The sequence below is a fragment of the Lutjanus erythropterus genome, chromosome 5, assembly GCF_056507025.1.
Source record: "Lutjanus erythropterus isolate fLutEry1 chromosome 5, fLutEry1.hap2, whole genome shotgun sequence".
In the NCBI taxonomy this organism is placed as follows: domain Eukaryota; kingdom Metazoa; phylum Chordata; class Actinopteri; order Lutjaniformes; family Lutjanidae; genus Lutjanus; species Lutjanus erythropterus.
In genome coordinates this window covers 36,105,185-36,133,023 of record NC_139321.1, presented here as the reverse complement: position 1 = coordinate 36,133,023, position 27,839 = coordinate 36,105,185, and the positions used below count along the sequence as shown (strand labels likewise).

Below are 27,839 nucleotides of genomic sequence, written 5' to 3'. Positions count from 1 at the left end.
TGAGAACTGGTCATCAGAGCTGTATATTAGCAAGAATCTGGTGATACGATATCTATAACAATACTTGGGTTATGTTTCAATATATTATATATTGTGATACTGTAAGCAAGGTGGCATGTTGTTATTTTTTTAATCTAATTTTAGGCAAATTGTCATGATAGAAAGAACACACCAACCTATTCATAACATTTGAGTTAAAAAAGTTTACCTACTACGGAATGAAATGAAATAGAACAAAGACTTCACACACACACAGCAGTAAACATGGAGGCCACTGAAGTCAGCGTTTATGGTTTCATTTACAAGTCCATGCCCAGTGGAAGCCAGCAAATTCATGAGCAGATGATAATGATAATAATTGCTGCTACTTCTGCACAGAGGTGTGTTTGGAGTCAGAGCCAGGAGCGGTGGGATCGTGATATGAAGGGCTTCACAGAAACAGATTTCTTCCAAAATTTCTGAATGACTGGGACTACTTTTAATTACACCTGTCAGCACCTGTCCACAAGATACTTCTACTTCAATGCCAGAAAAGTTGCATGAGTTTTGATATACCTGTGCAGACTGAGGTTACATTACAAGAAAATCAGACCTGTGTCTGATTTAGGATCACGTATGAAAGTGGCCCAAATCTGATTTGAATAGATCAGACTCCATGTATTTTGTGCTGTTCACACTGCCATGAAAAAAACAGATCTGATTCACATATGAGGAAAAAAAAAGATTTGGGTCATTCTGTCTTTACTGAGAACATAGCCTTGGCTCCTAAACCAGATACAGGTCTGATTCATGCAACCTATATGTCAATCACTTGCCTGAAGTGTCTTGCCATGAGTTTTATAGAGAGGCACCGACAGATGTAGTTATAAGTAGCCGCAGGCATCCTTAAAGTTTAGATAAAATCTGTTTCTGTGAAGCCATTCACATCACCATCCAACCACTCCTGGCTCCAGCTCTGCATCCGCTCACGCCTCCGTACAGAAGTAGCAGCCAAAATTTGTTCTCCTTCTTCTCATTCACGTCCTCATAATCATCTGCTCACTAATTTGCTGGCTTCTACCGCACATAAACTTATAAATGAAACCGTCATCCCCGACTTCAGTGGCCTCCATATTTATTGCTTGTTACGTCTTGGAAATCTGTTTTTGCCCACGTGTAAGAAATAATATGAACAGACAAAAAAATAAATCCAAATGGAGCACTAAAGACTTGCAGTGTGAATGTAACCTTAGCATCTGAACTCCTTGATGAGAGCAAATGATGATATAAACATTGAATTAAATGGTTTCTCATGATATGAAAGAGGAACTAGTCCTACTCAGTCCACTCAGAACTGACACTAGAGTCAGCAATGACATACAGCTTTCACACAATTTCTTTTGAGTATATTGGTTTGCTTGTCCGGCACAGATCAACAATCCACCCTCTTTTTTCCTTAAGACCACACAGCTGGTTATTATGTCCGGACTAATCAAGGTCTCTTCATGTTTTTTAAGGCTTCACCTCTTTTGCACCACGGCTGATTTACCTCCCTTTGTTAGATGAGTGAAGTTGTTTTGATATTAAGTGGAAAGAAATGGTCAATACACTTGTTAGTCTCAGAGGAGGCAAATTTCTGGCCTTATTATCAGCTTTTCTTTCTCAGCTGCCTCACAGGCACACTGCAGGCCCGTCTTTGAAGCACCTAAGCATTTAGCAGAGTGAAGTGGGTTTAACGATGAATAAAGTGAAAAAGTCACAAGCTAGAACCACAATGACCTCCAAGTATGTAAAACACTCCTCTGCTACTGAACAGAGGTGAAATGCCTTTGAGCGCTCAAGTAGTGTGCATGAAAGTGTTGACTGAAGATGAGTTGTTGTCAAAGACACAAAAACAGCTTTGGCTGGGACAATACACTTCTCCAGATTTGATCATATCATCAAGTACTGCAGGTCTACAAGTACTGCAATTCAATATTATGTGCTATTTTGTTTTTATTTTTTATTTAACACTACACCAGTGAAAGTTATAAATCTGTAAACACTGCAAACACAGAATTATTGATTTACTGCATATAAAAGTAGTAAATAAAATACTTCTTTGAAGTAACCACCTAACTTTAGCTGTTCCTGCTTATCAATTTAATGCCACAAGAAAACAATGAATAAAATTAAGTTAGAACAAATTAATTAACATCCTTCACAGGCTTGGCGGCATACAAAAGCAGTAAATAAAATGTAGAATAGAATGAATAAATAATATATACTTTTTGAAGTGAGTGCCACATTAAAGGGATAGTTCATCCAAAAATGGAAATTCAGTCTTCTTTAGTTCACAAAACACTGCTGGAGTTTCACATGAAAACAGTGTTGCAGAATCTCCTGAACAATGGAAGTGAATGGTGACCAGTTTTCAAACATCAAAACAACAGAATAAAAACATAAAATGCCTCCATACTGCTCATCTGGTGTAATCCAAGTCCCTTAAAGCCCCAACATGCTGTTCACTTGTGTGTCCACACCGTCACACCACACACACTCAGTTCAGACTGTGCATGTGCACATGAACGTGACTCAGAGCTAAGGATCTACAGAGAAGATTTCAGCTAAAAACATGGTGAAATTACATCTTTCAAGTCAACGTGGCATGCTGGGACACTTGGATTACACCAGACAAGCAGTATGAAGGCGTTTTATGGTGTTTTTCTTCTGAAAATTGGTCACCATTTACTAACATTGTTTGGGAGACTCTGCAGCGCTGTTTTCCTGCGAAACTCCAGCAGTGTTTTGTGGACTGAAAAACTAAACCTGACCTTCAATCAGCATGAGGGTGAGTGGACAATGACTGAATTTTCATTTTTGGGTGAACCATGAACACTAAATAGAAGAGAAAATAAAAATACATGCAGTATGTGCCCTGCACTCTCCATTGAGTGGTAGCTGGGTTTTAAATCCCATGGGGAACATTTTAGCTAGGGATGTGATGCTTTGAGGTTGTTATAGCTCAGCACAGAGTTTTAGTAATAGATAGAAATAGGTAATAGTGAAAAATGTGAAGTCAGCAGCTGTTTGTTTCCACAGATCAAAGGAAATATATGCCTGACAGTATGACTGCACGTTATTTTATGTTGAGCCTGTAAAATAAAATAGTTTGGTTTGTAAAGATAATATTACCGCAATACTTATTTCTGTTAACATTACAAGGGATTTCAATTATGTGTTAACATCAAGCTAAATGACAATGTCCTCATGACTGATACACACACACACACACACACATGCACACACACACACACACACACACACACAAACTACTAATTCATAGTTACCTTAATATACAAGCAATCTCCAGTGAAGAAATTTAATAAAACATCACAAGGATAGAAAATATAGCTGCTGCTCACACACTACATCATTGCATTTGCTTTTTTTGTCAGTCAATGTGTTATCATGGTGAGTTGGAAATCACACAAAACAAATTGCTTTAGTATTGATAATTGGTTAAATGATTTCAAGGATTTATTGCAAATGGAACTGGCAGCCTCAGCTCTCTCTGAATATGACCATGGAGATCATGGACCCTTTGATCTTAAATATGCTTTATGATTGAATTGCACTGTAATCTATCTGCACCCTCTTGTCTGTTTATTTGCCTTTTTTGATGTCGTTCATTTTGTATGGTACATTTGGTGATGATATGTGTTGTCTAACAGTATGTATTGTGTATGTAGTATGCTTGTGTTTTGTAATAGTCCGAATGGTAAAAACTGACTCAGTTTAAAAAAAAAGGCTTACCTGCATGACTCATTTCTATATTTGGCCACCTCACTGATGCTAAATAACAACATTAAGTGACACAGAAAGTAGCACAGGATAGAGAATGGAAAAGAAGAAGTAAAACGAAGGAAGAAGACAGGATGAAAGAAACTCCACCACAGAGTGGGAGATTTACTAACATTAAATATCCCATTTCCTTGTGAGGAGTTAAGCGGGGAGCTTGCAAAGAAAAAGATCTGAAAACTGAAGAGGAAATAGCTGGAGTTAGAGAAACTCAACTCTTCAGGGAGCCACAGCTCTCCACGGATCGGCTGGGGTTACTTTCTTTGGTGATTCGCCAGAAGGGGTTTGCTCCCACACATTTCACGTATGATGTGATGAATAGTAGACTGGATGAGACTCCTTCACTTTGCCATTTACTCTCGTGACTCTGTCGGCTCTAAGAAATGCTTTAAAGACAAAGGGCCGATGAGATGAGAGTTGATTATGAATTCTCTTCCACTGCTAAATTTGTCAAGCCAGCCAAATGTCAGAGGATATTCTGTCAGAAGATATTGAGCTGACTGAAAATGTCAGACAGGGAGGAACCGTGAAAGAGAGCACAAGGAGGAAACAAAAGGAGGAGGAGGAAACTGGTGCACACGTGTTGGTGTGACTCAGATATGGCAGAGTACCTGTCATCACTGTGCTGCCTAATGAGGGGGGATTTGATTTGAACTATTGTTTCTCAGTAGTCTTGACCCGCTTCCTTTGGCACCGACTCAATGTTGATCCCCTTTATCCATCGACTCAGGTGGCCCAAATATTTGGGAGACCAACAATACAGCAACAATCTGGAGCTCAGAGTAAGTAAACCTCTGGCTGGATATCAAACACTAATCCAAGTTATCATCATTGCAACGCTGTAATGACCCATGTTTCTAACGAAATGCACCAGACTGACAGTTCAGATGTTAACAACGACAGTTGGTCGCTTCTCAGATTTCAAAGTAAAACACTATTAAAACTTAATTAGACAATGTTTTTCTTTAATGGATCCCACAAGGTTTATCCATTTTAAGACAGATGGCTTAGGTTTTATGTTATTAAAAGAGCAGAAGGAATAGAAGCATGCATATCAATAGAATCTGATCTATCAAAACTGCCAGGCCTTTACGACTTACCTGACTAAATACAGGTAAATAAATGTAAAAAAACAAACAAAACTGATTTCTCTTGTTTCTATGGTTTCAAGTCAGCCTTTCAGTTGCAATTTAATCACAGTTATTGCACTAGTGAAAAATGATGTGCAGTCACCTTCAACACATGCAGTAAGAAGTACTGACTGAGACTCAGTGGATGAGAATTTCAGTTGTGCGACATCTTTACTCATGTTTTTTCAGAATGTGTGAATGGAAAAAAAGTCGAAACAAAAATATTAAGTATGCTACTTTAACCTTAACCCCGTTAAGCCTTTTTAAACATAGAAAAGGTTGGAGTGAACTTTTTTTTTTAAATAGAACTCACCAAAAGCTGTATAAAACTCCTCTTTTGTCAGGTGCTCATCATCATTGACATCGTTGTACTTCAGAAGGTCGAACAGTGTGCACTCGGAGACATCCTTGGACAGACCTTCTTGCTTGATTACCTTGAGGGAGAATACATTGATGTTTGGTTAAAGAGGGTTTGCAAAAATCTTTCTGGATCTTCGTTTTTCCAACCCTGCCTCCCAGACATTACATTTTTATTCTCATTTGCAAAGGAAAATACCTTTTGAAGGACACATAGAGCAATGCCTCTGGGGTTACTTTTTTTTAAATCCACATAATGATGAAATGGTGCTAATTAACCTATCTGGCAAGACGGAAAATTGTTGATAATGAACATATCAGTAAAATGTTCACTGGGAATGTATTTCATTTGGTTTCCCAAATGTCACTGTTAAACTTTTTAAGGTATGTTTAAGTACTGACAGTATTTGTTTAAATGCACAATTTGTAAGTTCTGTGGCAAGGGGTCTCTCACTTTAAAACAACAAAAGATGTAGTTTGATGACATCTGAAGAAGTGAGGGATCATGGGATTTGTTTTCTTTATTGTTAAACAGCCACCATTTCTGATAGAATCTGTCACTCAGGCAGAAATCGTGTTTGTGGATGAGGTCATGTTCTAAGTTTTATTTGTGTTATGTTTAGTCACATCCTCACTGTCTGATGTGTCTGACTTATCCCATATTTTCTCCAAAGTTATAGCAAGTAGCAGGTAGTTGGAAAAGCACCATTACCTTCAGGGCTGTTTCTTGCTAGATGCGTATTAAGCAGTTGCATAGGGCCCCCAAATCCACCTAGGAAATGTAAGTCAGTGCCTGAACCCTTAAGAAGGCAGCTTTGTTGAAGTGTTTTATCCGAATAAACTATAAAAGGTATAATACTTCTCTGTGAACTGTAATGTATTAACAGCATAAACTTACGTTGTGCACTTAGTCTACTTTGAAAAGTTTGGATATAATTTCTGTAACGACTCAACGTGATGTTATGTCAAAGTTGATGAAAGACACACAGCATCAGCTGTCAGTTTACTGCAGCCTAACTGAGACTCACTGAAGTTTTGTCACAGTAGAGGGTGAAAAGTCCCCAAACACTGTGCAGGTTTTCTCATCATCCTGCTAAAGCATGATGCTATTCAACGCCCTCTGCATGGCCCTGGCAGTAAAGCATCCATCATACTAGATCAGCTGTCAAAATGCTGATCACAAGGGACGGCTTTATACATCATGCCTCGTCCATCGGATCAGTGCACTTCCCTTCCCAGATGACTGGCCCAAAATTCAGTCACCTGTAATGACATACCCACAGTGTATCCTGGAAGCACACAGTAAAACAGCAACTTGTGTCTTTCGTATGTTGAATTGTTTATTCTTCTTTTCTTCTTGTATTTTATAATTTATGGTTGACCTGCATCTGAATCAATCAAACTGGAGCTACTGATACATGATCAGATACATGCTAAACAGTTTCCTCAGGAAGAAGGTAATGAAATTCAAAAATATTCCCTCTCTCTCGCTGGCTTGCTTTCACTTGGAGTAATGTAGCAGGTGGCCTTTGTGACTCCAACACCACTCACAGTACAAATCTCTTCAGGTTTTGGTGCTTAAACTCTAAATCTTAAATATTTTATGACACGGCCTTACTCCCCCACACACAAATCTTTGATTAAGCTGGATACTTTAGATTTTTTGCACTCATTTTTCTGCCACTAGTGACTATTCAAACACAGTAAAAAAAAAAAAGGGGACCACAGACATGTTCACTGGCTTTCAGCAGATCCTGTGAGCTCAGTGAACCAAGACACATCATTGACAGAATAACAAGCTGTAATGTTTATTGAGAGTGCAGCTTCTGCCTCTTTCAAATCAAAGCTTAACCTCACAGCCAAAGGAACATTGGCTGGTCAGTCCGATAAAACATGTCTGATAAAATTAGCAGCCAATTCCGGTCTAGTAGCACAGACATCATGTACAGTGCCGTAGCTAAAAGTGCCAAAATCTTACGCATTGGTAAAGAGACTTTGCTCTGACCTGATTTTCACAATACTGTGACAGTGAGTGGGGGTCATCTGTTCTCAAACTTAATTTATGATTAAAACACACATCTTTTCCAAATGATTTCCAGTACTTCATAACAAACCCTGACAAAACATCTGTGTAGTCACAAAATGAGTATCCTTTTCAAAAGTTATGTCTTTCAAAAAAGTCTTTAGCTGCAAGTTTTTCAAAATACTTTTGACAGAAGACTGCTTGCAAAATGATAACATCACAACTTTCAACTGGCACTTTTTCCCCCTGTTTTTGTTCAGTATTTTAGACATGACAATTTGGGTAGGCAGGGAGAAAGCAGGGTCCATGGTGGACAAGGTACTGTCCTCTCATACAGTTTTCTGCTAAAAGTATTTCTATCTTTGGTCAAATCATAGATATGGGTGATGCACGAAGAAAAAAGAAATTTTGATTTGCCATTTTAAAAGGGCACCCACAACTAAAAGGGCAGGGACAATTGCTCCCTGTGCCCCTTCATGTGCACACTCTAGCAAGTCAAGTAAGCCAGGGCGAGGGATTTCCATCCTAGAATTTCAAATGAGATCAAAGAATGCTCCAATTATAAAGAGTGCTTCAGGGCACGAGGGCGCCAGCCATGGTTTTGGTTCTTGATACTTTTAACTTCTGATAAGAGTTTGATTTGCTGGTGCACTGCTCTTTTGGGAGGGCTTGTTCACACCAAAATGTTATTTGCATAAATCTGTTGTCTCTTTTTTTACACGCATCTTCTGTCAATAAGGCAAAACTCTCCAGTCCTACACAAGTTCAAGCAAACTGGGGTTGAGAAAAAACATGCAAATTCTTGTGACAACGCGATTTAAGTGAACGAGAATCTTTCTGTATTTTGTGTGACATTTAAAACTCACATCTTTTGGAGAGAAAAGAAAACTTAATTTTCCGAGCTATTAATTACTCTGAAATTACATTCTGAGACAATATTTAATACACCAACATAAAAACTCATTAAAGACACAATCCATAATTACATTCAGGCGCCCTTATGTTGAGGCACTGTCAACCCGCAACTGCCTTCGTTTATTAAGTGATTTATCAGATTGATGAAGCTATTTCACTCTGATATTAATCATGCAGTTACTTATCATGCAGATGCTCAAAAGTTTTCTCAACACTTTTAGGCTGCAGATGTGTGTAAATACTTATACAGCGTGACAAAAATTATAGTATCCACAGTCTTGACTTTTAAGTGAAAGAAAATAAAAAGACAATGGGCCTCATTTACAAAACGGACTTGCAGCCAATTTTGATCCAAGGTTTGACACAGTGACCCATATATGAGTAAAGCAGTCATATATAAAGCCTTACTTTGACAAGGAAATTATCTTATCTCCTAGTAAAGTCGAGATTAGACGTAAGTGATTTTCCTGCTGGTTATGTAGGGGTGTTACAGTTTGGGACACGTATCCAGTCCTGTGGGGAATACAGGATGTGACAGGAAACATCAGTTAAAGGTGTGAGGGAGTAATTGCTACACACTCCTAAGCTACATTTGGCTTTGTTTGTCAGACCACTGTTTAGTCTGTTGAATAATACATGCATCAAACTCTTCCAAAAAATTGCTTTTCTCTTTTGGTCCATTATTATTCCTGACTAAACCCTCATTTGTCCAAGCATTGTATAAAGGAAAATTGCTGACTGAAACATAAATGGCATCAATTTTAAGTTACTTAAAGATCTTCAGATAACAGGTGCATCGGTTATAGATGGGCTTCTTGGAATCTGTGTAAGCAAGGTTTTTTAATGTTCTGTATTTTTTAAGAATCAACACTGTTGGAAATGACTGTATGTATAGTATTATCTTAAGTATCTGGCTACTCTTCCTCTCAGTTCTCAGTGAACACAGACAGGACTGAGAGTACAAAGGTGGTTGATTGCAGTTAGCTGCTTTATCAAGAAGTGAAGCCATCAGGACGCTCAGGAAAACATCAGCAAACTAGGTAAATGACCTCGGTACAGTAGTAGCTGTCAGTCTCGTTGGCTGTGTTCACTGGGAGGCTGCTGAGCCCAGCTGTGTTTCCTGCTATTAACACTATCATTATATTAGCAGAAACTGTGATGCACAGTTGAAACTGTTGAAGCATCACAGGGAAAACCAGAAAGCATTTTCTCCATAAAACGTGATCCAGTTTCAACCACATCAGTGAATAGAGTCATTAACTTGTGTTTTTGTGTTATACAGTTGAGCTTTTGAAGCTGTATAATGTCTTGCGTCTCACAGGTGCTACGTTATCCAAGGGGAACAAATACAAATATTTTTACAGAAAGAAAAAAAATCCCTAATTTTGATATAAAAATACAAAGAAATTGATATTTGTATATACTCTTAAATAGGTACATGTGATCTAAAAGGGGTGAAAAGGCACTTTTCATTTCATCTTGGCTTTAAGTAGAAATCAAAGAACATTTATATAAATGTGGAACCATCTCAGAAAAGCAGTGTTCTGGCACAGCTATGTGTACCTCTGTCAGAAAGAACCATGAATTTATGGGGTGCATGCATCCAAAAAGCCCTCTGGATGTAGTTGAAAAAAAAACCCATAAGGGCCACCTGTAATCAACTGATATTTTAATTTCCGACTATTCCAGAAATGCTCATGTCTCTTCTTTTCTCAGAGAATGTGTCTAGTAGCTGACACTGTACGAAATCTGCCAACATTCCCATGTGTGTCAAGGATAAAAAGGGGAGGAAGGCTAAAAGCAGCCCTTGAGGAACCCCTGAAAAAGAGCTTCTCCATCTGGATGTTAATTATTACTGACTAGTTTGTGTCTTTCAAACACCTGCTGGGATGTGGAGTGGTGCAGCTTGGCCGGGAATAGAATAAATGGCATCCCCGAGAGGTTTGAAAATCTGTCCAAAGTAATATTCAGTAGGTCTAAAGGGCATATTCAAATTCACTTTCAGAGCATACTGAAAATATTATTCCATCAAACACGGCACAACATGGTTTGTTGACTATGCTTTTCACTCACTAAGCATTGATTTCTCTCATGCTGGCACAAGGCACTATGTGGATGTAAAAACATGTAAAAATATGCAAATAATATGAAAATATGGCAAAATATCACTATTTTCGAGGCATTATTTAGATGCTTTGAACTCAAAATAGTGAAATATATTCAAATTAATCTAATGAGACCACCCGCGTCGGGCAAGAGGGCACTGACAAAGCTAACCAAGGTGACCCCTGTACAGATGGGATATCCTACTGGATCAGCAGGAAACTGACCTAAGAATAGCAACTGGTTTCATGGCTCTGAAAACCACCGCAGGTTGCTTACCCTTTCAATTATTCAAGTACTTTCTACATTAAATCAGTCTTCAGGTACTGTGAGACTTTATTTGTTATGCACAGAATATCTTCTTTCCTCCTGGCAGCCACAAAAAGCCCCCCCTCTTTTTTTTTCTTTTACAACCATCCCTCTTGGCAGTGCTGGTCAAAGGCTGCAGCCTCCTATGAGCACAAGACTCCTTTGACCCACATTGCTTTTCAAAAAATTTACCCAAAGCCACGCACCACAATTACTAGAGGGAAGGGTAAGAGGAGGAAAATGGACACAATTATGGCAGACATCAAAGCGGCCAGTTTAAACACCTGAGCACACAGATGGTTTGTTCATTTGTAGTCTCCTTTTGGATGGATATTTACATAAAAATGACTCCGTGGTTTTGACAGGCCCGAGAGGTGTTGTGGGGTGTCTTGAAAACTGAAGTATAGTTACAAAAAGGTAAAGTGCTTCTTTTGTACAGGGAAAAAAATGCCAGTTAAATGTCTCCTGTACCCAGATACATGTTCAAAACTCGCATAAGATCGGTGTTAGCTTCAGTCAAGGTTAGGTTACTGCACTGTACCTTCATGTAACTGCCTCTGTAAATTTGACTTTAAAAACTAAAAATGCATATATGACATCAAAGTTTAGTGTCTCATTAAGCATTCACAAAAATCTGAAAATATAAGCTCATAACTATTAGAAAAACTAATTCAAAAAACAGATAATTTTGCTCTTAAGACCATTTCCCCAGACTGTGTGGGCAATGCAGATCATATTTTGATTGACACCTCCAGCAACAAAACATAGGTTAGCCTTATAAGAAAAAGGTCCTCCTAAAAAAAAAATAATAATTTAAGTGTATGCTACATTTAGAATGATTTCACCGCTTTACTTTGATGTCAGACAGCCTTTTCTGACAGGAACTGAAGCCACCATCTCTGCTCTCTCCAAAGCCACTGAGACTCCTTTGACAAAAACAGTAATTTGCCGTTGGTCTGCCTCTGCCCCGTCAGTTAGTTGGTTTGTGTTATATCTCATTTAGCGACTCCCATCTTCTGCAAGATAAAAACACTGCTTTTTTGTCAAAGGAGTCCTAGTGGCTGTGAAGAGATAGTGGCTTCAAAGGCTATCCAATGTCAAAGTAAAGTGGCGAAAATATTCTAAATATAGCGCGAGTTGATATTGATTTGATATAATTCCGGTTGCTGAGTTGGCTCAGACTAAAAGAAAAGGCAGATTAACTGGGAGCAGAGAGGTTTTGTTGCCCCCCATTTGAGTGGGAAAACCGACGTTGATTTTTTTTAAGATTGGTTCATGGCATAAAGTAAATACAAGGAGTTTTAAATGATGTGAAATAGTCTGTATGTCTCTATATGACCTAAATAAAATTAATGAAACATCCTCTGTATAACTGTTCCTAATGCCTGTCACCAGGTCAGATTCTCCATGAAGTCAGATAAAACGAGCCTGTTTACATTTTTCCAGGAAAAGTGGTGGTGAGCAGTATGTTAGCCAGTTAAAAATAAACAAGAACAGATTTTTATTTAGACAATTTTATGTTTGATGACATATTTTGTGGACCCACATTCTCCACATATATATTATAATTCTGTGTATCAGAAATTCTTCTGTCTTCAAATACTGCAACATCTATTCAAGCCTGTCCATACTAGGAGGGGGATCCCTCTTCTGTGGCTCTTTCTGGGGTTTCTGACATTATTATTATTATTTTTTTTTTTTTTGAGGGGGAGGGGTCCTTTGTATTTCAAGGGTCTAAAAGACGAGGTGTCGCACATTGCACAAAGACCACTGAGGCAAACTGATCTTAAAGCCTTGTTTGATATCCTTACCTGTGAGAGTTCGCTGGCTTCTATTTGACCATTGTTATCTGCATCAAAGCGTTTGAACATCATATCAACCAGTTGCTTCCTGGCAGCCATGTTGTCCTTGTGGGCACCATGGATGTTAGAGCCCATGTATCGCTTGTCATGCAAATCCAGAATCTTGGTTTTCAGCCGACGGTAGTCACTCAGTCTGCAGTTGTCATCTGGGAGAGACAGGAAAAGGGAGAAGCAGATGGTTAGGTTATCAGTTGTAGCAACCATTATTGCAAGAGGTGAGGGGAGAGTATGTTTTTGCTTTGTTTGGATGACTAAAAATACCATTTAAATGTTAAGGGGATGTCTAAAAGATATTTCATAAATACCGAGATGAGTCCCAGGTGCTGAAAAAGGTGCATGATTAAAAGCACTGAACTCATGATTCCCAAAATTGGATGCGGTGTTTCAACTCTCAGCCAATTAGTACCTATGAAAACTAGAATCCCCCCGAAGACTCACATTATTAAACAATAAGCTGCTGTTTATATTCAGCAAAACCCCAAATCTGAGCATGTCTATGATTGTCTGCATCACAATAACAAATGCTAAGGATTATTCTCCCGAGGGGAGCACAAACAGTGACAGTCATGCAGCGTTTCACTGCCTCAAACTAAGAAAGCAGCAGCCCCGTCAACACAAAGAAACTGACGAACAAATCCATCACACAGGTGTCAAGAGCTAACCCTGACAGCAACAGAAAACATGATGGTGTTGTATTTACAATCCTCCATCAAAGGCTTTAGATCAAAGAAGTCAACCACATGAAAGGTTCAGCAGAGTCGAGTCGAGGCAAAGAGAAACTAATGACTATAAGTAGAGGTTGACATGTGTCATATCAACTTCTCATTGTTACATCTGGAAGTGTTTCTCCTCTAATAACAGTTATATTAGCTGGTGTCAACCGGCACACACACACACACACAAAAAAAAAAACTTTGTTGTTCATTGGGATACTTTTGGAATCCCAGGGGAGGAAGTTGCCATCTCTGCAATATCAAACAGTGTGATCACCTAAAAATATGGAATAATAACTGCTGCACAGAGTCTTCTGTGAGACAAATGAACTTTGCTAGAGATGATCAGGCGAGAATGATTTAGTGAGTGCGGTAATGAGATCTGCACTCAGTAGAACTGGGCGCTCACTGAGAGCTGATGACTAGTTAAGCGGAATCAGAGAAACCCCAGAAACCAATGACATGTCATTATCGGATGCGTGGGATCTCATTTTTTGGCTTAAGAATTTATTTCAGCGTTCCTTCGGTGAAACAACTTGAGCAATCAGCGAACATTTAAATGCGATGCTTGGTGTAATCCTGACGTGAACTGTCATTCAGGTGTAAGAGGCTGAGACAAGTTCTCCTTACACTCTGTCGGTGGAATCAATGGGCAATCAATCAATTCCACTGAGGCTATCAAGCCATTTTCATTTCCATCTCAATGCTGTGTGACCTTGTCACAGGCCACTGATGTGAAAATTTTATTGCCAGGCATTGAAATATTTAGTATTATGACTGGTGAAGGTATGAGATGCAACAGTTAGTCTTTTAAAAGAGGAGTGTACCCCAAATACATATTATTTACCCTTGTGTGTCGTGCTATTTATTCATCTAGACAGTTTTGTGAGTGTGATATGCAGGTTTTTTGAGATATCAGCCACATGCCCACGTACGCCATCTCTCCAATATAATGGAACTAAATGGCCTTAAGCTTGTGGTGCTCAAAGAGCAAAAAATGCATTTGAAGAATTCAAAACCAATGTGTCCTGCCAAAAATCATGAAACAGACCTTGTTGTAAGCAGTTTCATGTAGAAACTTTTCTGCGGTAAAATCTACTAGAACTACATTAGAATTTTAAAGAAATTAAAAATTTAAAAGAAATATCTAATTGCAGTTTTTTTGACGATATTGCAATTGAGTTATGATTTGAAATATTAGAGAAAAGGACAATTTTTACATAATTGTTCTCATTTTTATTGAAAAATACATGATCACGTCAAAGATCTGTACTAAAAAGAGAAATCTAGAGAATGTTGTGTTGGCGAGGACACTTCTGCAGCACCTCAATATTTAATTTAAAATGGTGTTTTGACAAGTATTGTGCATTTTACAATTTCAATTCATTGTTCAGCCCTATTTAGAATATACTGGAAACACTATTTTTTTTCTATGAAAAAAGAAGGCAGTTCCTACATGAAACTGCTCACGAGGTCTGTGGATTATCTTGAGTAACTGTGCCATGATTTATGGAAAGAGACACTGGTTTTGAATTGAACTGAATGTATTTTTTGGCACTTTGAGCACCACGAGCCGAGTACCATTTAGTCTCATTATATTCAAGAGAAAGCAGACATCTCTGCAGCTGATTTCTCCAAAACTCTACAACTCCCATCAAAAGTTTCTAAATGAATAAATAGCACCACACACCAGGGGGAAAATGTGTATTTTTGAGTTTAGGGTGAATTGTCCCTTTAACTCTAAAAAGTATGGGCAGAATTTGTGGATCTTTTCATATTCTACCAGGCAGACAAAGAATTAGTGTAAACAAAAGACTTGAGAGATGATTTAGTGAGCCTTTTAGTTCTGGGAGAACAAAACCAATTTTCCAGGGGGAAACTGAAGAAATTGCCCCAAATTCTTTGAGATACAAATAAATGAAAAACCTGAATTAATGAGTGAAGAAAAATGGCAAACGCAAATGCATCTACACAGGGCAAAAAGGGTGGGATGAACGTGAAAATGATGCGATTTATATGATGTGGCCAGTGCACTCCAGATGTACACCTATGGGAAATTTCTGTTCCTATACCTATTATCAAAAAAACAAGTGAGGTAATATCTTTTGGAGAATTGTGGTTGTCCTCCCAGTAGAGTTGTATTAGAGTAGTGGAGACTTGTCAAATACATTCCACAGAACATTTAGGCTGGTCTGGAGACTCATTGTGGTCCGACACCTCATTAAGGGTGGGTTCATGATAGCCCAGGGCCAATAGACGTATCTCCTGATTTGATACTATCATGATGCTTGGATGTTGGGATTCTTCAGTGTTGCAATTGCAGCTGTAATTGCTTTTTTAAATCTAAACCACAGGAAAAAGCTGAATCACACACAATTTCAACACCATCATTAATATACCCCATATAAAAGTAGTTAACAAAATACTTTTTGAAGTAGCTGTTCCTGTTCAGCAAGCTAGCACCATAAGAAAAATTATACATAAAGCAAAATGTTTAGCCAAAATTAACAGAGCCCCTGAAAACTGGGCCTTTAAATGAACACCGCTCACATATGAAACTGAATAACAGCTAATTTTTTTTAACATTTTAATTTTTATTTATCATTGTTGTGGACCTAAAGCAATTCTGCAGTTGTAAAGATGTGTGTCCTACGCACAGAATGAAAATAAAAACTTTTAACAGTTCATCAGCTAAAGTGTGCTCCTTCTTCCCTCCTCCTCCACTTAATTTCCCTGGTGACTATTCTTGAGTCTAACTAGGCTAGCTATGGATGCCAAATCCAAAACAAGAATAGTCTCAGAAGAAAATAGAGAATTTAACAGTTGTGGCTCCAGATAGACAATTTTTTTTTTTCTTTCTGTTTTTCTGCCAAAACGGCTCTTTCGATAGTAAAGATTGCAGACGTCTGCTGTAGTTGGTCAGTGTGCGGCGTCGAAGCCACAGTAGCAGATTGAATTATCAATGTGAAGTCAGCAGATATTAGTTTGTTTTGACAGAGCAGAGGAAAGACATGCCTCGAAGTATGATCACACATGTGGTTTTATGTTTATTTATTCATTTACTTATTTAATATGACCATGTGCAGTTTAAAATATAAATGTCACCATTTGATGCACTGTACCAGATTTTAGCTTACAGCTAATTCACAGCTGTAGTTCTTCGACAGGTCAGAACAAAGAAGCAAAGCCTGACAAGCCTGTGAGGTAAAACATATCCATTTGTAATATCTGTTATTACCATGATCGCAATGCTAGTTTCAGTTAAGGGAATTCCCATTATATGTTAGCGTCGAGCCAACAGACTAAGCTCTATCTCTAAAATATACAGCATATATCAGCAATCAAAAAGGAGAATACATTTTTTAGCCTTGTTTAGTCCAGTTGAACTGAACCCTGGAGCCTTAAACCCCTTGATGTTGTTTGTTTGGGTTGGTGGGTTCATTTCTGGTGTGAACACCATTTGGACTAATCACACATCACATGTGTCATTTCATTGGTTAAAAAAAAAGTTTTCTCTTCCTGTTCTGGTGACTGGTGAACTACTAGTGCCAAAATGTGGACTGACAAATCTGGATTCATGACAAAAGGAGAAATGCTTTTATTCTGAGACATTCATATTCTCTAACGTCTGTTGATAAGCTCAGATCAACAATAACATGAACAGAACCTGGCGGCGGTTCATGATGAACGATAAACATTTTATGTTGGTTTTACTTTTAATTTGTCATCCATCTGTATATGTTGTGTTTTTACAAGGTCCCACATGGTTCAACTAGGAGAACTGAATAATTGAAAGCTCACATAGGCAGGTGGAGAGAATTAAACATGGGTGAGGAGCTCTGGAACAATGCTCCAGTTTGTTTTAGCAGGTACACCTGTCAGCGTTGTTGACAGATGTTAGAGCTGCACACTCGGTCTGAAGCTTCCTGCAACTAGCAGGGTGTGAACAACAACAGCAACAGCGGTGGCTGGTGAGCTTCTCTCTCCTACTAGCCTCTGCAGATAGCGAGCCAGCTGGAGGATCTGCTGAATTACAGAATTTGCTTCTTGGCTGTCGAAACTGCGAGTCGGTGGCTGGCGAATTCTTGGGAAGGGAACCAGCTAGTTTAATTCTTGCCCTGGAAAGTGGATCGGCTGTTCAAGCACATGCCGTTCAGACTGCAGCATGCTGCATATCATGGGACAGGCTCTGTTTTGACAAGCGTCGGTGCCAGAGAAGCTGCCTTGGTCACAAATGGCAGAATGAATAAAAGATAAATGGCTGCTGGCATAACCAGGGGATATGAAGGTCAGCGACGTCAAAGGAGTGTGCACCGGCACATGCACACACATACACACACACAGGTAGACAAACATACTTGCACGCAAAAAATGTTATGCACACACATGCTCTTACATACAGTCTGCCCGCCCCCTAGTATCCAAACAGTACATGTCTACACAGGGAAGTGTCAGAATTAATCAGGCAATGGCTACTATAATCTGTATCAAATTAACTGAGCCAAAATGCCTTAGTCAAAACAGGCCTTTAAGGAATTAGCCACAACTCAGCTCGTGTTTTTCATTCCAATACATTTAGTCAAATCAAGATCTACTGATAGGATTCTCAGTCTTGTAAAACCCAGCCTTGAGTTCCGTAGGTGTCTCAGCCACCCAAATTGCTTTCGAGCTGCGAGGGACACTTTAGAACGCAATCAATCAACTAACAAAAACAAATTCAGTGATGTTATCCTTGATGCTTTTTGACAATCTATGGCTGCCCCCTCAGTGTTGATGGCTCAAATCATCAGTCAAGACGGCAGGATTTAAACCTCAAGTTGTCAGTCCAGTCATCTGCTTTCCCCCCCCCTGCTGTGTCATTGTGCTCAGAGCAACCGAGGGAAAATAATGACAGGCTATAAACTTTTGCAAAACTCATCTCTGGGCGCCACCATGGCTTAAGGTTAAGATGCTGATCATAAACTGCAATGTCCCCAGCTGGAATCCAGATAGTTAAACTTTCTGTCTTCTGCTTACTCTTACATTTAATAAGACGGCAAGTATTAAACGGTAAGGTGTATTGATCAGCATCAGTAATGTTAAGCAGGCAGCAACTAGACCAAAGTGACGTCTTTAAATCTCTTGTTTTGTCAGTCCAAAACCCAAAGATATTTAGTTTAATATGGCAAGCAAAGCAGGAAATCTCCATATTTGACAGGCTGCAAACACTATTTTCTGCAACTGTTGAATGAAACATTATTTTAATGATTAATTGATCAAAATAGTTCAATTCTTTTTTACCACTTGCCAACTAGGGCAAGTAAGCTGCTAGATTTACTAGCCCCTACAGAATATGAATACTTTCCAACATTGTAAGATAATTGTTCAATAAAATATTCAATAACTTCACTTAAATGTGAACCGCCATACATCTAAGCACACATGAATACGCCTGGACTAGTGTATTAAGTCTATTACTGATATAACTTCATAAATAAAGTTGTTTATTTCAAAGTTTTAAAATGTACTCTAAAAAATCTAACTTGTGCAACGGATAGTTTTGCATTGCTTTGTTATCTCAACTGGGTAAAAGAAAGCAGATATCAGTTTTTCACTTTATGCCTTGTCTTTTAAATGTAATAACATCTAATACATCTCTTTTGACCATGGATTCAGCACATTTGATGGAAAAGTGAAAGAAGAAATTCTTGCATGTAAATGTGTCCAGTATGGTAATTTTCTCACACATTCGACACTACTAACAATTTGACCTTCAAACAAGCTGCTGTAAAAAGAGCCGCAGTCCTTCCACAGGCAGTTACAATCTCAAGAAGAATGGCTAAGATTTGAATTTGTGTTTGACAGTGGCTTTCTCCCCTCATGGTAGGAAAGATGGAAACCACAGATAGTCTCCCTTTCATGTGTTTTGATTTATGGCATTTTAATCGCCAAAAACATGACCTGAGCTGCTGCTTCTCGAGTGAAGCTCCACGGGTGCATTGACTTCGTAACTCAACTATAGGAGGAGGCACACTTTTAATTTCTGACTATGTGAAAATCTGATGTATTCACATCACAGACAATGACGAAAGGCATTTAAATGTGTCTGACTGGTAAAACATACTCATGTGGGCTAATGTAGGAATATTTAGAATATATATAAAAAAAAAGGGACAAATTGTCAAATATTCCTATGAATTCTGTGAATGTTGTCAGTAGGGCTGTCCTCGACTAAGATTTTCCTTAGTCGAGGACAGCCCTAGTCAACATTATTCATGGATGAAGCACATAACATTTTGCAGGGCAAAGGTTCTGTAGAAAGCAGCTGATATCACTGAGTCAGGCTGTGAAACTTTTTCATCCACTCACAGGAGCTTTTACACTCAATATGTCGCTACCTCTCTCAGTATTTTGTGAGATTTTAAAAATCTTTGCAATAGTATATTTTCATAGTGGCTGTTATTCTGTCAAAGAGGCTTTTAGATAAAATGTGGTGGTTTTTCCATTGCAGGTGGCGTAGGCACAATGAGGATGCAGGCTTGTCATGATTTGCTTTACTGTTTGGCTTCGACTGCACAATGACCTTGCTTGTGACAAATGTCCCGGTCACATGGGTTCCACATGTGGCAAGCGGCTGGCCAGGTTCCACCGACAAAAGCCATTGCTTCTTATTAATTGCCTTGAACCGTTCATATAATGTGGAGGTCAAGTCCCCAATACATGTCAGAGTGAGAGGACTCATATGTGCTGCATCGATTTGAAGCAAATGATTTATTTGATTAAAACTATTTGTCAAAAAGAGCAACATAGTAGCCCGTGGCTGCTTTACTGCAAGTAAAGAGCTCTGTGAATAAAATTAAAGTGTAGGGTTTTAGGTATTTACTGGCTGTTTCACACTCTCGCTTTAATTGGTATACTTCTTTTAAGTATTGCTCAACTTGGAAGAATCAGACTTTACTGTTTTTAAGGCTTTTAAAGTTACAAGAAATATGGTTATTCATTGGGCCTATCCATTGTGTGTGGGATAAATGAGTCATGTAGAGACTTGTGATTGATAAATAGTGTTTGAAGAGTGCTTTGGAAGCTCTTACTTTGGCAGGAAATGTAATTAAAATAGCTGTTGATTGACTAGCATCTTATTAAATATGGGGACTCCACTGTTTTTGCACATCAGTGTCTATTTACAGATCTCAATGCTAAAGTTATCACAATACCAGAATTTTAAACTTCGATACAATACTAATATTTAAAAAAAAAAACAGTACTTGATATTTCTTTCCATACCACAGCAAAAAGCAGGCACACAAAATAGTCATATATATGTATATATACATATATAAAGACTAAACTGATAAGATATTCCTTTACTAGTCCCACAACTGGCACATTTTCAGTGTTACAGCAGCAAAGTTACAGCAAAAAAGCAAAAAATCTAAAATAAAATCTAAAATATATGAACTGAACTGATGTCTTGAGTTAGGCTTGTGACTCAAGGCTACCGTTAGCCACTCTTGTATAACAGACCTCTGTCAGACTACTGTCGGTAGAGTTGCATTATGTGTAATGTTGGCACCAGGATTTGACAATGAAGGAAAATGAGAAAAAAAGATGCTATTTTTGGTTCTGCTGCATCAATTTTAAAATTTTTTTCAAACTGTCCATCATGAGTCCAACAGTGTAGTAGCAGTGCAATACTAAATATTAAAAAGTGACACTGATAAAGGGATAAAGGGTGTATTGTCATGGCAGTTCCTAGACTGAAATTTGCTTTACTCACCTGTTTGGTGGTGAATAGGTGGAAAGAGAGGCACAGGCAGGTGGGACTTTAATTCAAATGACACAGTGCAAAGAGCTGCTGGTCTCTGGGTGAAACTGGGACGTGCATGCTGTCTAGACTGGACCCGTTTCAGGAGTGTTTCACTGGCATCTGACGGAGCAAATTCTCACTCAGGTTTAAGCTGCCAAATAACGGCTCGCGTTTCACTTGCTTTATGTGAATAACTGCCACTACCTCTTTATGTCTAAACAGACAAAATACCTTTAAACAGACAGCTGCTGACGTACTTCTTTTTCTACATGGCCTGTGTACACAAGTACTGCTGAGAAAGTTGTCTTAGACTGGTCTGTCTGGCCTGTTTATGGCACCACAGCCCTCAGCCTGTAATTTGATTACTCTGTCAACAAGCAAAGTATTTACAAGCTAAATTCTCTGAGGACAATTATGAAAAAAATGTTGTAGATGCAAAAAAACAACCTCACTTCAAACTCCAATCTGTAGATACATTTAAAATGGCAGCAAAAAATGTTTTAATGTGATTCTAGCAGGAACATCAGTACAGCGGCCAGTACTGATCTGTAATTTAGAAGCAGATTCAGCTTTAAAATGCACAAGATTTCACTTTTAGTTAATTACATCCCTGCAACCATTAAAAATGACTATGACAGAGCACAAAGGTGGACTAACACTGCTGTAGTACAAACGCCCAGAAAAGCTGGGACATTGTGTAAATATGATGATTTGTAAATCCTTTTCATCTTGTATTTAATTTGCATACAGTACAAAGCCAAGATATTTAATGCTCTAACTAATAAACTTAATTGTAGTTTTTTTTTTTTTTTGTAAATATACACTCATTCTAAATTTGATTCCTGTAACTCGTTTTTGCTAAACTGGGATGAGGGAAATAAAAAGACGGAGAAAGTTATGGAAAGTTCAAAAACACCTGCTTGCAACATTTCACAGTTAAACAGCTTAATTGGCAACAGATAATAAAATCATCAGTTTGTTGCTGCATCTAAAAATACAAGTTAAGATCCATGCTGATTATTAGCCGCACAAATATCAAAAGCCAGTATCTATGATGTGTTATGTGTTATGTGTTAGTGCCCAAAGCATTATGGGAAACTATCTCATCTGTGATGCTGACAGGCATATACAGGTATTAGAGCAACATATGCTGCCATCCAGACAACACCCAGTCTTTTTCAGGGACCTCCCTGCTGTTTTCAGCAAGACAATGTAAAGACACCATCTGCACGTGTCTCAAAAGCATGACTTTGTAGTCGAGGATACAGACACCTGTTTTCTATTGAAAACGTGTGGTACACTATGGAGCACAAAATATGACAGACAGACCGGACAGATGAGCACATGAAGTCGTATATGAAGCAAGAATGGAAAAGAATTTTCACTTTTAAAACTTCGTTCCCAAATACTTAGTGAGTGTTGTTAAAAGAAAAGGTGATGCAACAAAAGGCGATGATTTCTTACGACTCATAAACAGACAACAACTCATTAAACATTCTGTCTTAACTTTGGCTCCATTTAAAGTGAATAGATGAACACAGGCAGTGTTTGGAATCACACAGGACAAAGTAAAACACATGCTGCACACCAGAATGGAAATTTCAAAGGGGAACTTAGTGGATATAGAGGTGCTGTTGGAGAAGCCAGCAGTTGTTCATATTCCCTTAATCTCTGATGACGTATCGTGGTCATTTTATGATTTAATACACTAGATATATTACACATATCTTCTTTAACTCCATAAATTTAGTTCCGTACCATTTTGCTACCAACTATTTCCTCTATTTCCACTGACAGTCGGAACCATGACTCTTGTCATGATCCATAAGAAAATATATGCTGTAAAATCACTTTGTGTCTCATCTTGTACTGCATCGCTTTCATAAAGAAATCATAGCACTATATACTGTATTTGTTTACTTTGTTTTGTGTGTGACATGGTTTATGTCATTCACAAAGCATACTGTAGTTTAATACAGTGTCATAACAACAGTATCTCTCTCACTCTCACTCTCACTCTCACAAACACACACACACACACACACACACACACACACACATACACACACACACACACACACACACACACACACACACACACACACACACACACACACACACAATTCTTAAATAAACCTGAATTAGGTTGCAACTTCTAAGCACCTTTCTTGATCAATCATTGATAACATTAATCATAAATTAGCCACTTAATTGTAATTTAAAAAGAAAAAAAAATTGCCAAACAATAATAAATGTGTTTTTTTTTTTTACCCACAATCCACAGCAACATATTTCCTGAAAGCATTACATAGCCTATGAAACATGTAGAGGCCTACATATTAGGCACATATAATTGAATATCAGATGAGATGTGAAGCATGCTCATTAAAATAATCTCAGCAATGTTTCAAATCTTTATATTATAGTACACTGATTAATTTTTGCATGATCGATCATATCCTTAACAAGCAATTAATCGATTGTTGACTAATGGTTATCATCCCTAACATGAATGCATATGTTAATGTGATTTGTCAAGATGGATTTTCGTAGATGAATGTACTGCTAATGTGTGACTCGTACATTATGTATGTATTTGACTTTGTCTTTCTATTAATCATGTTTATGTTCACTGCTGCACCCATGGTTACTCTCCCATCACAAGACAAAGTACACCAGGCTGACTATGTGGCACGGAAAAACTTAATTTGTTTTTTTTTTTTTCTAAAAGAGGAACAACAAAACTCAGCAAGTAAACCAGAACATAATGGCATTCTCCTCATTCTCATGGGTATTATAGCATCCATCCACAGGGAGACGCTGGATAGTGATGAACATGTTAAATGAAGCATGAAGGCTAACAACAATGTTTGCTTTAAAGTATCCGTTGTTTTGCAAAGCTTTTTCCAGACATGTGAGTAATGATATGGAGATGACATCAGCATGTAGGAGAACATTTTGAATTTTGTGGGAATAATAACACCTGCTCTCCCAAGCACGAGAAGAGCACCACTGTGCACCAGGAATCTGCAGCCATTGATGCACACTGTGCCGAGCAGCACAGAGAAAGAACTCCTGCATAAACAATCACTGTATATCCAGGTGGCACTCATGAGAATCACGCTTTGTGACTTACAGAAACACTCAGAAAACTAACCAGAACTTCTTTAAGATGCAGATCTCTGCTTATATTATTTTACTATTCTCTAGGGCTCAGTGATATGGCTTATAAATATCTCAATATTTTTAGACTATGTTTTGGTGTAAGATATATACCTCAAAATAAATGTTTTCTCTAAAATAACATACTACAAATTTGTAAATATTGCAAACATGGGATGATCTGGGGGCTGGGTGGTATGGACAATATCATCTATTATGAAAGTTTTGACCAAATACCTCAGTGCTGATATCTCAACAAAGATGTAGCAGGGTTTCTGCAGTTTTGACAAAGTTTAATTTCAGACTTTTTAAGACAATTGTGAATGTAATTTAAGACTTATTTCACATCCATACTGGCTAAAAAGTACATGCACAGTTGACATTAGTGTTTATTGGTTAAATGTTGGTTTCATCTTATAGATGTTGCACCAATTTTTCCAAGAAATATATTTAATAGAGAAACTTAAGTTCAGTCCAACTTTATGAAAGTAACATTAACTCAATAACTCAGTTTTTAAGACCTGCTAAAATGTAAGACATTTTAAAATTACGTTTGACCTTTGAAAAATTCAAAACCAAAACCAAAACCAAAATCACGACCTGGTTACTCAAGACAATTCATAGACCTTGTTGTTAGTAATCTAGATGCATAAAAAAGCACTACAGGGGAAAATATGTAGTTTTGATTTTGGGATTAACTGTCTCTTTAAGGCCTAAAATTCAGAGAGTGTTTTTTAGAGTGTTTAAGACTTTTTCAGAACTTGTGGAGACTCTGTGTAGGCATGACTTGGTGCTTTCACAAAATCTTAACAGAGTGAAATTTTTTATGAATAATCATCAGTAAAGTGGATAAAGGCAGATAATAGAGCAACTAGAACAGTCTGTCAGGCTCACAAAATTGCATCACTTTAGTGTAATGCAGCCTTAAAATCAGGGAAGGAAAAGACAGCACGTATGCCGTATCACAATATAACAATATCTAAAATCTAAGGCGACATCTAGTCTCATGTCTCAGTATCTACGTAATATCAATACACTGCCCAGTTCCACTGTTCTAGTCTGTTTTTGTTTGACTCCTGAGCTGAAAAACAGACTAATCGTTCTGAGAAAACACAGTAAAGTCAGTGAGAAAAAAAGAAAACCTTTTCCATCCAATCCACTGTTTACTTGAGGCCATAACCACAAGTAAACCCGCCACCCTCGCCTCCTCCACCGGCCCCTTTAAAAGCACTACTGTTTTATTTATATAAAGGAAAAAAAAGGTGGCTCAGCAGAATAGTTGGAGTTGACTCCGCTGAAACTGTCCCATCTTTGGCCCGCAGAGCCCAACCCCCCCACCACCACCACCTCTCCGTCCAGCTTTTCCATCTCTGTCTCCAGGGCCTGGGGTACTGCCACAGCTCACAATACATCAAGACAGCACAGCGTGACAACTGGGTTACCCAAATCAGAGGTCACTGATTGCAATCTTTAAGAGCAACTAGAGGTGTCACTGCCGCAACACCTGACTGAATCTGAAATGGATATCTGGGTAGTAGGGCTGCAGACTCCTCACAGCCGCTCTGCCCAGGATGATATAAATGCAAAGAGCTCAAAGCAGACCCCAGGCACAGAGAACAGACTTTTACTAAGATTCCAGAGTTTAGGATAAAACTTTTAGTCTATGACTGTCATGCTGAAGAGCTGTGTATCTATATTAAACTTGAGAGTAAGAGGTTCAAAGTTCATTCTTGTTCTATTTAAAACAATCTTACCACCAGGCCTGTTTAGTAGCTCTGGTGGAATTTGTCACTTAAATCACATTATCCTCATTAGTAGATGGAGTTTGCCAAGCTATCATGGAGCTGTAAATGTTAAAATTTACAGTTTTTGTTTGCCTAAACAGCATGTTGTGCTGCTGACACTGTGTACTGAGAGTTTTTTTTAATCCAAGCTGTACTGAAAACCAATTTCATCAACTCTAGTTGTGTGGCCATGAAAGTGAAGTGACACTTTGGAAACAAGCCAAGCCAATTTCTACAGCCATCATTCTCACCTGCTAGCTTATTAAGATTCAAACAGGTCTCTTAATGATGGTTAGTCACATGTCAAAGTGGCTGCCAGAGTTGATCAACTCAAAATAAACTGAAACTGATCACTGAGCATTTGGCTAGTGGTTGAAAATTTTAAATGGCAAAATATGAGTGACAAATTCTCCTTTCCAGATTATGAATAGCTGTACCAGCTCTCACATGATTAAAGGGCGACAACCAACAATGCCTTCTCCTTAAACGTTTTGTACCCCAAAAGTCCCCCAAAACCTCCACCATGACAGGCTTGTGGTAATGTAAGAACATCACCTTTGCAACTAAGAGAGAACATCATTGCACACAAGAAGAATAAGGAGAAAATCATTAGCTGCATTACCATCCAAATGTATCTCAAATTTTAACAGAATTGAGTGAATCAGTGAAAGATAATGCAAATGAATGCTTGTTTACATCCACAACTGCTATTGGATTATTTAGAATTGGTTCATTGGTAGGCACCAATTCTCCAGTCTCCAGTCAGAAGGACAGAGCGCAACAGGATGACATCATTATGAGATCATCAGACAAACTTCAAACAGTGAAAAACAATGTAGAAAACACAAAGGAAATATGAAATGTATGTTTGTTTCATGTATGATTGTGATGAAGGTTACATCAGATCTATGTGGAGTGGTCCTGGTTGTATTAAAGATTAAGGTTCTTTAACAGGGGTCCAGAACCAATAGAGGGGTCTTCAGAGTTACTGCAAGGGGTTGCTAATTATTTTTCCTCCAATTCAAATATGTCTGAAAGTACACACTAACATAGATCAAACATAGTAAAGATAAATCAGCCTATAAAACCCTCCAAACCATTTCATTTACACAATATTAGCAAAAGGCTACCAATGAATTGCTGTGCAATCATATGAGTTAGCTCAGTGTTTCCCAACCCTGGTCCTCAGGGCTCACTGCCCTGCATGTTCTAGATGTTTCCCTGCTCCAACACACCTGATTCAAATGATCAGCTCATCATCAAGCCTCTGCAGAAGCCTGATAATGACTCAGAAAGAGTGTTTCACTCTCCCATTATACACATTTTTTTTTTTTTTTTTTTAAAAAAAAAGGTTGTTTGAGCAAACGACCAGTGCCGTCAGTATTCTGTTAACTACAGTCTCCACACAACAGTTTCTTTGAGAACTTTGCTTTGTTTGAGGACAGCTTGGTCAACTTGGTGAAGACAGATTCCCTCCCTTCATTCAGTCCCTGTCACCACTGTTTCCGCCCTGGGTGCAGGTGTAATTCTCTCCCTCCCATCTTTCATCGGCAACACTTCTTTTCCTCATGTCTTAATCTCTGATGTATTACAGTCCACCCCTCCTCTCTCACCTTGAAGGGGATCATTACCATCCATGAGACTTCACTTGAACCTCACCACAAAGCACCCAGCTCACCCCTCCCGCCTTCATCTTCTTCACCGGGCTCTGACAGAGGCCTCCAGAGGTGTTTGGAGCCCCCAAAAGACCCTCGTTAAAGAATCTCTGCCTCTGTGCCATCTGCTACCAGAAACTACAGTACACCCAGACTGGACCCCTTCCAGTTTACTGAGCTTTTGTTCTAACTCATGACTCATCTTGACTCCTGTGTTGTAT

At 38.4% G+C, this 27,839-nt stretch overlaps 1 protein-coding gene across 1 annotated transcript in view; it reads right to left on the bottom strand.

The window, feature by feature from the left end:
- fstl5 (follistatin-like 5) overlaps positions 1-27,839 on the bottom strand; it is a 260,880-nt gene that overhangs the window by 114,138 nt on the left and 118,903 nt on the right. Inside the window, exons 5-6 of the mRNA XM_084719758.1 lie at positions 12,468-12,664; positions 5,263-5,383 (exon numbers count right to left, since the gene is read on the bottom strand). Coding sequence (XP_084575884.1) covers positions 5,263-5,383; positions 12,468-12,664 — 318 coding nt within the window. The remainder of the gene's footprint in view (positions 1-5,262; positions 5,384-12,467; positions 12,665-27,839) is intronic.